At 34.6% G+C, this 10544-nt stretch overlaps 1 protein-coding gene across 1 annotated transcript in view; it reads left to right on the top strand.

Annotated features, from left to right (window-relative positions):
- The first annotated feature begins 8733 nt into the window (after nt 1-8733).
- Nucleotides 8734-10544, top strand: part of LOC121864931 — a 20034-nt gene continuing 18223 nt past the window's right edge. Inside the window, exon 1 of the mRNA XM_042364145.1 lies at nt 8734-8929. Coding sequence (XP_042220079.1) covers nt 8734-8929 — 196 coding nt within the window. The remainder of the gene's footprint in view (nt 8930-10544) is intronic.

Raw genomic sequence — 10544 nt, 5'->3', positions numbered from 1 at the left:
TTAACAAATGTAGGATATAAAAGTATAGATTTTTATAAAAAATTATAAATTTACCTATCATAAAATGTTTTTTGTGTAAAAAAGGGAGAGGGAAAAATAAAAAATAAAATATTCTAATACCATTTTATTTCAAAACCACAATTACAAAAAATCTAATTAGCAGTTTTAGATGAATTTTGTGACTCGTAAAGCATGACAACCAGGTAAGCCACAGTCCTCATATTTACACATAGATAAGTGCATTTGTAGAATCAGGGAATATATGCGCAATACAGAACACGAGTGACGAGCTGCCGCGATGTGATGGCGAACACGACGAAACGTGCGACAGATTGGTGTGCAGGAGGCTGATTGGCATGATGAACTGTGAGCAATTACTTGCAGGAAAACCATCTTATGTTGATTGAAAACAAAATATAGCCTTAAGGCATTATTTTTACAATAAACTTCATTATTGTCCATTATGACATTAACCTTTCCTGAAATAAAAAACAAAAATAAAGTGTTAGTTAAAATATAAAAATTTTAAGGAATGCTCTTCGTACACATATTCAATAAAATAGGGTTGCTTATAAATAAAACAGTCAGTGTGAAAATTGACGGAACACAGTGCAGTTGTGGTCAGTTGTATAGCTTACTTACTCCATCTAAGCATACTCCCCTTCAAGGCACGCGTTGAAAGTGAGTTTACAACCACCACTAGAAGGATATTTATAGGATAAACTTGCGCCATTATGGAGCAGCTGGAGCAATACAACATCAAATGGAAGGATCATCAAAGTAGTATCATCTCCATGTTTTCCCGGCTGTACGATCAAAAGGCTTTTACAGACGTTACCCTCTCCTGCGTCGAGGGTTCCTTCGCCGTTCACAAGGTGATGTTGATGACATGCAGCCCTATCTTTAATGATATCCTCCTCTTGGGTAATCTTGATAAACACCCAATACTCTTTTTAGGTGACATATCTCCTAAATATATGAAAGAGTTAGTTTCCTTTATGTATCGGGGGAGATTAACATCCATCAGAACGAACTCTCCAACTTTCTTAAATTAGCAAAGCGTTTTAAGATCAAGGGATTATATAATGATATACAAAATACTGCCTCCACAATAATAGGATACGGACCACCCACAATACAGCAGTCCACTTACGGACCACCCATAGAGCAATAACCTATATACGGACAACCCATAGAGCAGCAACATACATATGGACAACCAAAAGAGCAACCACCCATTGGACCCAGAATGCAGCAGTCCACATACGGACCACCCATAGTGCCACAGTCCACATACGGACCACCCATAGTGCCACAGTCCACATACGGGCCACCCAGAGTTCAACAACCTACATATGGATCACCCATAGTGCAGCAGTCTACATACGGACCACCTATGGAGCAACAACCTACATACCGACCACCCATAGAGCAACAACCTGGATGACCCATAGAGCTCAAGGTATCTATAGAGCAGGCCAAACTTGTCAATGTTAAACCGATGTTTCATAACCATCACCTGCATTTGAGGATTACTCGATGTCACTCCTTACCAAATCCTTATTAAAATCCAATAAATATTCATTCATCCCAATGAAATTTTCTAGCCAGGGGCCTGAATGTAACTAGGCTGTTTCTGTATTTCCTGTATCTTGTTTGTTGGTAAAATAAATTATTCTTCAAAAATTCATTGGTTTTATTTATACAAAAAATTAAACTGTGATATAATAGCATTAATAATACACTCAATTTTTTTTTTATACATATTGGACATGTAATTAATAATGAAATACATACAGAACACACTGCCAAATGTCTACAAGGCAAGATTATAATATTTCTGTCATTTACCATACATACTCTACACACAATATTGAGGAGGAGTAGAGGAAAGAACTGGGGGAGGGGTAACGGGATTACTACTACTAGATGGATTATCAGAGTAATATGGTAGATTGGGAGGAGATGATGGATTAGCTGGTAGTTGGATCATATTGATTTCAGGGTAAGATAATGGTGGATTGAGTGGTTGTAATTGAATCCTATTGATTTCAGGATTAAATGGTGGTAGATTGAGTGGTTGTAGCAAAATCCTATTGATTCCAAGGTAAGATTGTTGTGGTAGTGGGATCATATTGATTTCAGGATAAGGTGGTGGTTGATTGGGTGGTAGTGTAAATGATGGTGGTTGATTGGGTGGTAGTGTAAATGATGGTGGTTGATTGGGTGGTAGTGTAAATGATGGTGGTTGATTGGGTGGTGGTGGTGTATAACTTTCAGGGTAAGATGGTGGTGGATTGGGTGGTGGTGTAAGACTTTCAGGGTAAGGTGGTGAGTAACCATTGAATAATTGTTGTTGTAATGGAGGTGATAACATATCTAAAAAACTATCGATTATTTCAGGGTAAGATGGCGAGTATGAGTAAGGTTGTTGTGGTAAACTGGCTTGTACTCTTAGTTCTTCGGTCTCCATTAGCTTCAAAACTGCCTCAGTACACTCTTCAGTATTATCAAAGGGGACACCTCTCTCTTCGAGTCTGTTGGTAAGGAGGAGTTTGATCTTGAACCTTAAGGGGAAATAAAAAAATAATTATTAATATTATAATAATATTAATAAAGAATAATTCATGTCATTATTATATTTTTATATATTTTTACCTTTTTAATAAAGTCAGCCTTCTTTTTCAGTAATAAAAATTTACATCTTGAGGACCAACGTGTATGTGCATTCCATATTTCTTCCTCGTCATTTTCTTCCCATTTGTGAAGACCGATACCACAAGAAAAACATTGTACCATGTCAGGTAAGCCAATGTAATAAAACCCTGTTTTTGCTAAATAATAGATTGTTGGTTGTCGTCGTTGTTTTTTTTCGAGTGGCCATGTCTTAAAACTTTCCAATCTAGTTTTAAACTTATTATATTCCTTATTAAAACAGAGACTATGTGGAATAAGTCCCATTCTTATCCAATTTTCTCCTGCAAAATAAAGAACAATTAATAATTTTATTAATATTTATATTATTATATAAAGTATGATAAAATAATTATAAAACACTTACCATGATCCTCCTCTCCCGTTTCTGGAATTGGAATTATCTGGTCTAAAATGCAACTCTGACCCAGGTTGATGTTTGCCGTTGGTTGATTTCTAACGAAGGGACAATAGGGAAAAAGTCTACGACGTTCTCCGAGGGGCGTATCATCCTCTTCCCAATTGCCTATGATACCCCGGCAAAAATAACAGGCACAGAAATCTTTATTTTTGAGATAATAAAAACCTGCAGCAGCTAAATCTTCGGGAGATATCTACGAAAACGGCAGGGGCCAGTCTACGAACGTATCCAGTCGTTCCTTTTCAAATCTGAATACACGGGTGTCATAGAATGTCTTGGACCGATTTAAAGTGCGTAAAAATATGCACTGGGGCCGTTTCTCCCTGCGAAAAGCTTCGGCGGCGGCGCCGCTGGTAGTGGTATCGAATTCCAAATTGCACTGAAAACATTTTACTTTATTTTCCCACGGAGAAAAATATAACCCAGCTCTCGAAAGGGTCTCCACATCCACTACATTTATTAAAGGAGAATTGACAAAAGTATTCTGGCGATCCTTTTTTTCATAAAGACTCTGCCTCAATTGTTCCATTATTATTCACAGCCTTTCTTGTAAGGTTTTATACACCTAAACTAGATCTACTAAGGAATGTAACGTAATTTATACTATCCAGAGTTGTCAAGTTGTAATATAAATGGTGTCATCTGTTAATCTGCCTGCCAGCTCCTCGAAGTTTGTGTTTATATATATAAAAAATAAATTTTGTTTTAGTGGTAAATAAATACAGTATGTTTCGGTCCTTCAGATTTTTATTTTATAAACTATGATATAATAACTTTACTAAAATACTCAATCTTTTGTATACATATTGGACAATTAATTATCTAATGATAAAATACACATAGAACATACTGCAACATGTGTACAAGGCAATATTATAATATTTCTGTCTTCTATCATACATACTATACATAATAGAGCATTATATTGAGGGGCAGAGGAAAGAACTGGGGGAGGGGTATCTGGATTACTATATGATGGACGTGGAGGATGAGGTTGTGCTATTTCAGGAGATGATTGATTTGGTTGTAGTGGTTTAGGTGGTAATAATGTAAATCTATTCATTTCAGGATAAGATGGTGGTGAATGGGCTTGTAAAGGAGGAACTGATATGTCTCTAGCCTCAGTCTCCCGAGCTCTAGCCTCAGTCTCCATAAGCTCCAAAACTGAATGAGTACAATCATCGAGAATATAAAAGGGAATACCACTCTTTTCAAGTCTTTTATAAAGAGTGCGTCTTACATTATCGTAAGGAAATCCCATGTTTATAACCACCTTTATTATACTACTCTGGTTCATTAAATAGGTCATATCATCATCCGATAGATTTACTTGATAAATCTTCTGGGGCTCAACTGCTGAATTACTTTGTTGGTAAGGAGGAGTTTGATCTTGAACCTTAGAAAAGAAGGAAAATAATTAATTGTTGGTTTTTTATTAATAATATTACTATTAATAATAAATAATATTCCTTTAAATATATTTTTTTTACCTTTTTAATAAAATCAGCGTTCTTTTTCAGTAATAAAAATTCACAACTTGAGGACCAACGTGCATGTACATTCCATGGTTCTTCAATTTCCTCCCAATTGTGAAGACCTATACCACAAGAAAAGCATCGTACCATATCCGATAAGCCAAAGTAATAAAAAACTGCTTCAGCTAAATCATGGATTGTTAGTCGTCGTCGTTGTATTTCTAGAGGCCACGCCTTTAGCCTCCGCTCATTTTTAAAACTTTCCAGTCTTGCTTCAAACGTAATATATCTACGATAATATGGTGTCTCTCTCTTCTTCGTTTCTGGAATTGTAATTATCTGGTCTAAAATGCAACTCTGACCCAGGCTGATGTTTGCCGTTGGTTGATTTCTAACGAAGGGACAATGGGGAAAAAGTCTACGATGTTCTCCGAGGGGCGTATCATCCTCTTCCCAATCGCCTATGATACCCTGGCAAAAATAACAGGCAAAGAAATCTTTATTTTTGAGATAATAAAAACCTGCAGCGGCTAAATCTTCGGAAGATATCCACGAAGACGGCAGGGGCCAGTCTACGAACGTATCCAGTCGTTCCTTTTCAAATCTGAATACACGGGTGTCATAGAATGTCTTGGACCGATTTAAAGTGCGTAAAAATATGCACTGGGGCCGTTTCTCCATGTGAAAAGCTTCACTGCTGTCGATAACGGCGGCGGCGGCTGCATCGATTTCCAACTTGCACTTAAAGCATTTTATTTTATTCTCCTCCTGAGAAAAATAAAACCCGGCTCTCGAAAGGGTCTCCACATCCACTACATTTATTAAAGGAGAATTGACAAAAGTATTCCGGCGATCTTTTTTTTCATAAAGACTCTGCCTTGATTGTTCCATTATTATTCACAGCCTTTCTTGTAAGGTTTTATACACCTAAACTAGATCTACTAAGGAATGTAATATAAATGGTGTCATCTGGTAATCTGCCTGCCAGCTCCTTGAAGTTTGTGTTTTTATAGATTTAAAATAATGTTGTTTTATATGTAAAAAAATACAGTATGTTTCGGTCCTTCAGATTTTTATTTTAAAAAACTATGATATAATAACTTTACTAAAATACTCATTCTTTTGTATACATTATCTAATGATAAATGTACAAGGCATGATTATAATATTTCTGTCTTCTATCATACATACTCTACATAATAGAGCATTATATTGAGGAGCAGAGGAAAGAACTGGGGGAGGGGTATCTGGATTACTATATGATTGTGTAAGATTTTCAGAGTAATATGGTGAATTGGGAGGAGATGATGGATTTAGTTTAGGTGGTAGTGTAAGTCGGAATCTCACTTCTGCTATCTCTGTCTCCATAAGCATCAAAACTGCCTTAATACTCTTTCAGATTATTAAAGGGGACACTCTCTTTTCTAGTCTTTTATAAAGTGTGCGCCTTACATTATTGAAGGAAAATCCCCTGGCGACAACTCATTTTATTATACTACTCTGTTTCATTATAGGTAATATCATCATCAGATATATTTAATTGAAAAGTATAAATCTGAGGCTTAATTGCAGAATTACTTTGTTGGTAAGAAGGAGTTTGGTCTTGAACTTTAAAAAAGGGGAAAAAATAAATTAAGATTATAAAATTTACAAAATTCTTATTATATTTTTTATTAATCAATATTTTACTGTATAAGTTATATTCCTGAAACTGGAAATCTTACAATAAAAAACTAGCCACCTCACTCTACCTCTTTAATAAAATCCGACCCCTTTTTCCGTCTGACAAATTCACATGATGGGGACCAACGTACATGAACATTCCATGACTCGTCATTTTCTTCCCCCCAATTGTGAAGACGAGAATTAAGTCTGCGATGTTCTTCAGGGGTCTATGATACCCCGGCAGAAAAAACAAACACAAAATTCTTCCATTTTAAGGTAATAGAAGCCGGCAGCGGCTAAATCTTCGGGAGCGGGAGATTCGAAGACGACCAGTCTACGAACGTATCCAGTCGTTCCTTTTCAAATCTGAATTTATCAATGTATAATGTCCTGGACCGATTTAAAGTGCGTAAAAATATGCACTGGGGCCGTTTCTCCTTGTGAAAAGCTTCACTGCTGTCGACGGCGGCGCCGCCGCCGCTAGTGGTGGTGGTGGTGGTAATAGTGGTGGTAGTGGTAGTGGTATCGAATTCCAAATTGCGCTGAAAACATTTTACTTTATTCTCCCACGAAGAAAAATAAAACCCGGCTCTCGAAAGGGTCTCCACATCCACCTCATTTATTAAAGGGGAATTGACAAAAGTATTCTGGCGAGTTTGTTTTTCATAAAGACTCTACCTCGATTGTTCCATTATTATTTCACAGCCTTTCAAAAAAAAACATATACAATAACTGGAACTAGTAGGTTTTTATACCCCCAACTACCTACTAAACTAAACTAAAAACTGTAACATAATTTATACTATCCAGAGAGTTGTCAAGTTTTGTATACAAATAGTGTCATCTAACAACTTTTTGTACAGCCACAAGTGCCTGCTAGCTCTGCGGGTGTTTAATCTGACAACAATACATCATGGATATACACAATACTACTATACAAGAGGAGGAGAAAGAAAAAGGAGAAAAAAAAAGTTACTTTGTTATCTGAACCACAAGTACAATATGTAATTTTAGACCCAATTTCTAGAGTAGCTAGAATGGGGACTGAATGGATAGACAGAATGTATTTTAAAAAACGGTGTGATGATACGTCGATAAAATTATCTGCTATTTTAACAGAGAGTCATCGAAAGAATGTATATGATAATAGATTTAGGTGTTATCGCCCAGTTTGAACCCCGCGTCTCACCTATAGTGAGGTATGCAGGTATGCAAGTGTAGCTAATTTCTTCCTTCAATGGTAAAAATGAACCTACAAAGCTTACGAAGTTACACTATCATTCTGAACCACATAATTGTCACTCTTCATTAATTATGTATTTGAACTGTAGTTTTTTTATACACCCCAAATTATAACAAAAACTGAAAAACTTTATAAAATTAAACAAACAAATAAAAGTTACTTTGGATATCGTTTTTGTACGAGAAAATCTAAAGGATCTATAGTATTTTTTAGCACACAACATGTGTTTGAAAAACATTTTAATTTATTAGTATCTATATAGAGTCTAGCAGAGGGTGTTTTTGAATGTCCTCGTTTTTCGTGATATGGACAGTAAATGTTACTTTTCCATTCATTACCAGCTGCCTCATTCTCCCAATAAAGTTCTTCTTTTAAAATCTTTTGACATTCTAGAGTAGCCATTTTCAATTTTTTTATATATTTATATACTGATGGGTATTTTTCTGAATGTGATTTTTTAAAACCTCTTTTTAAACACTTATATGACGACGACGAAGAGGAACTTGATCTTTTGGTTGGTAGTGGTCGACGACATGTATTCTTGCTAACCATAATTTCATATTCATATTCAGTTTCACAATTTTTTTTTTTTTCATTTGCAACTTGTATTTCTTCTGGGGATATATATCCACCGGTTTTACATTCTGTGAATATAAATTGAATTTCCTTATTCATTATGGAGTTAAATCAACAAAAAATATTAAATGAATGGAAAGATTATCATCAATTTATAGTAACATCTCAGTTTTTATATATACAAGATAAGAGATATGCCAATTATTTTGAATCAGTCTTAAGGACGTGGCCTTCTTTTGTAAAAAATTTAAAAGTTATAATTGTTCATCAACTAACCTTAGGTAATAAACAATGGTATTTATCCAAAGATAAAACTATATTAAATATATTTGACTCACCCTTCGAAATAAAATTCTCATCATCGATAAATGGAATAACAGTATCTGGTAGTTCTGCTTTCGGTATTAAAAAAATACTTAATTCATTGATTGCAGAAATAAAAAAGGAAACTAAAAACATATATATTCAATGGGGTTTAAATAATAACAATGATAGCAATAGTGATGATGATATGAACGATAACAACTAATATTTTTGAATTGGGTGGTAGGATAAGGATAAATATATAAATATAGGGATATAAAATATAAAATCTATTATTGTCTATAGGCTCACTAGATGAAGATCTACTTAAATAACAGAGCTATAGCTATTCAGGAATGACCACCAAGGAGAAGAATTTTAATATACCCTTTACTGGAAGTGATGTATTTGTGACTTTGAAGATAGTGTATAGCCAACTTGATGATGCACACTCACATTCAAGTTTTGCCGAATCTACTAACAATAATAAAGTTTATCTCCGCCGCAGGAATAAGGATAAGGATGTTGAAAATGTGAAGGAGCAGCAGCAAAGTAAGAAGAGAAAAGAAAAAACATTCAACAAGGAGACAAGAACTAAAAAACTGTTGTTGAGGATATAAATATTAATAAACACAAAGTATTTTTTCTGTCAGAAAATGGATCCTTAGTTATGAACGAAGGACGAAAAAGTTACCAAAATTATTGTTATATTACTGAAATAACAATATATAATGCTTATAAGGAAAGAATACACCACTTAACCTCGAAAGTAGCCTTGACAACCAAAGAAATTTTGATTGCTATAATTACAGCAATTAAAGTTATTGATGATAATATAATATACAGTAATATTAACAGTACTCCAACTTATCTAGTAACTGATTCACAATTAAATATAGATATTCTCCACCGTATAATAACTAATGGCTTAACTATCCAATCATGGCCGCGTAATAAAAACAATAACCGGCATTATCCACACAACCATCACAGTGATAGTTGTTGTTCAATTATTAATGAAAATAAAGAAGTGTTGCCAAATGTAAATTTTGTAGGAGTAGGAGAAGCAACTGGAAAGATACAGCAACGGGAAAAAATCATTCTGTGGGCGTTTACAAATACACTTTCTCATTTGTATGCCTTAGATCTGTTCAGCTCATCTATAGCTAAAAATGATAATATCTCTCGACGACAAAATGTGTGGTGTACACTTAAAGATGTTTCATGTCTCAATATAGGCAGAGTAAAAAAGCACGCTTACCTTATCACCAATACGTTTATTCAACCTGTAATCAATATATATTTGGATCCTTCAACACTATGCAATTTTGGATCTACTTTAACAACTTCATTTAATACAATTACGAATATGTATGTGTAATATTTGATGAGATTAATAAAAAAAAAAAAACTTTTTTATTAACCCATCCCAAAAAATAAACAAGCACGCACCGTTTTTAGAATTAAGGCCACTCAATTCTTTCAAAAAAATCTTCCTGTTCGAGTGTATTACCTTGTGTAATATCTCTATTTGAAGTGGATACTATTTTAGCTTTAATTATAACTTTAGTACATCCTCTAATTTTATCCTCTGGATTAAGACACGGGTAACTACCAAGTGATTTTTCTGTTTCAGTATTATTACTACATTTAACCCAAATTGTAAGTGTATTGTTGTCTCTATCTAACTTTGGATCGGGACATGCCGTACATGGATTACTTTTATTCCCGTTTATATTGGTATAAAATTGACCACATTCACAAGTTTTTGTTTCACGATTATAACCTAAAGCATCTGTAACGTGAGGAGGTATATGAGTTAAACACGGATCTTAGAAACACATTGATCTCGAAATTTCAGGGTTGGCCACATAGCCTTGTGCGCATTCACATTCAAACTCATGTTGTAACTCATAAAAATCATTAGGAGTCATTGAGGCAATATCGACTACACTTTCATTTTTTCCATCAATTTTTCGTATCAGTTTTCCATCAGGTTCGCAAACAATAAATGTGTTTCTATCCGCGTCATAGAAACCAGGTAATTTAGATTTACATTTCCATCTATCCTCTTCTTGGGAATACTGTAAATATCCCCACACGGAATTACATAAAGTTTTTGTTTCAAGGGGAGGTTCCTTCCATAAGCAATAGGTACACCCTCCAA

The sequence above is a fragment of the Homarus americanus genome, unplaced genomic scaffold (assembly GCF_018991925.1).
Source record: "Homarus americanus isolate GMGI-L3 unplaced genomic scaffold, GMGI_Hamer_2.0 scaffold59578, whole genome shotgun sequence".
Lineage (NCBI taxonomy): Eukaryota > Metazoa > Arthropoda > Malacostraca > Decapoda > Nephropidae > Homarus > Homarus americanus.
Note: the sequence above shows the minus strand (reverse complement) of the source record. Positions and strands in the feature narration are given on the sequence as shown.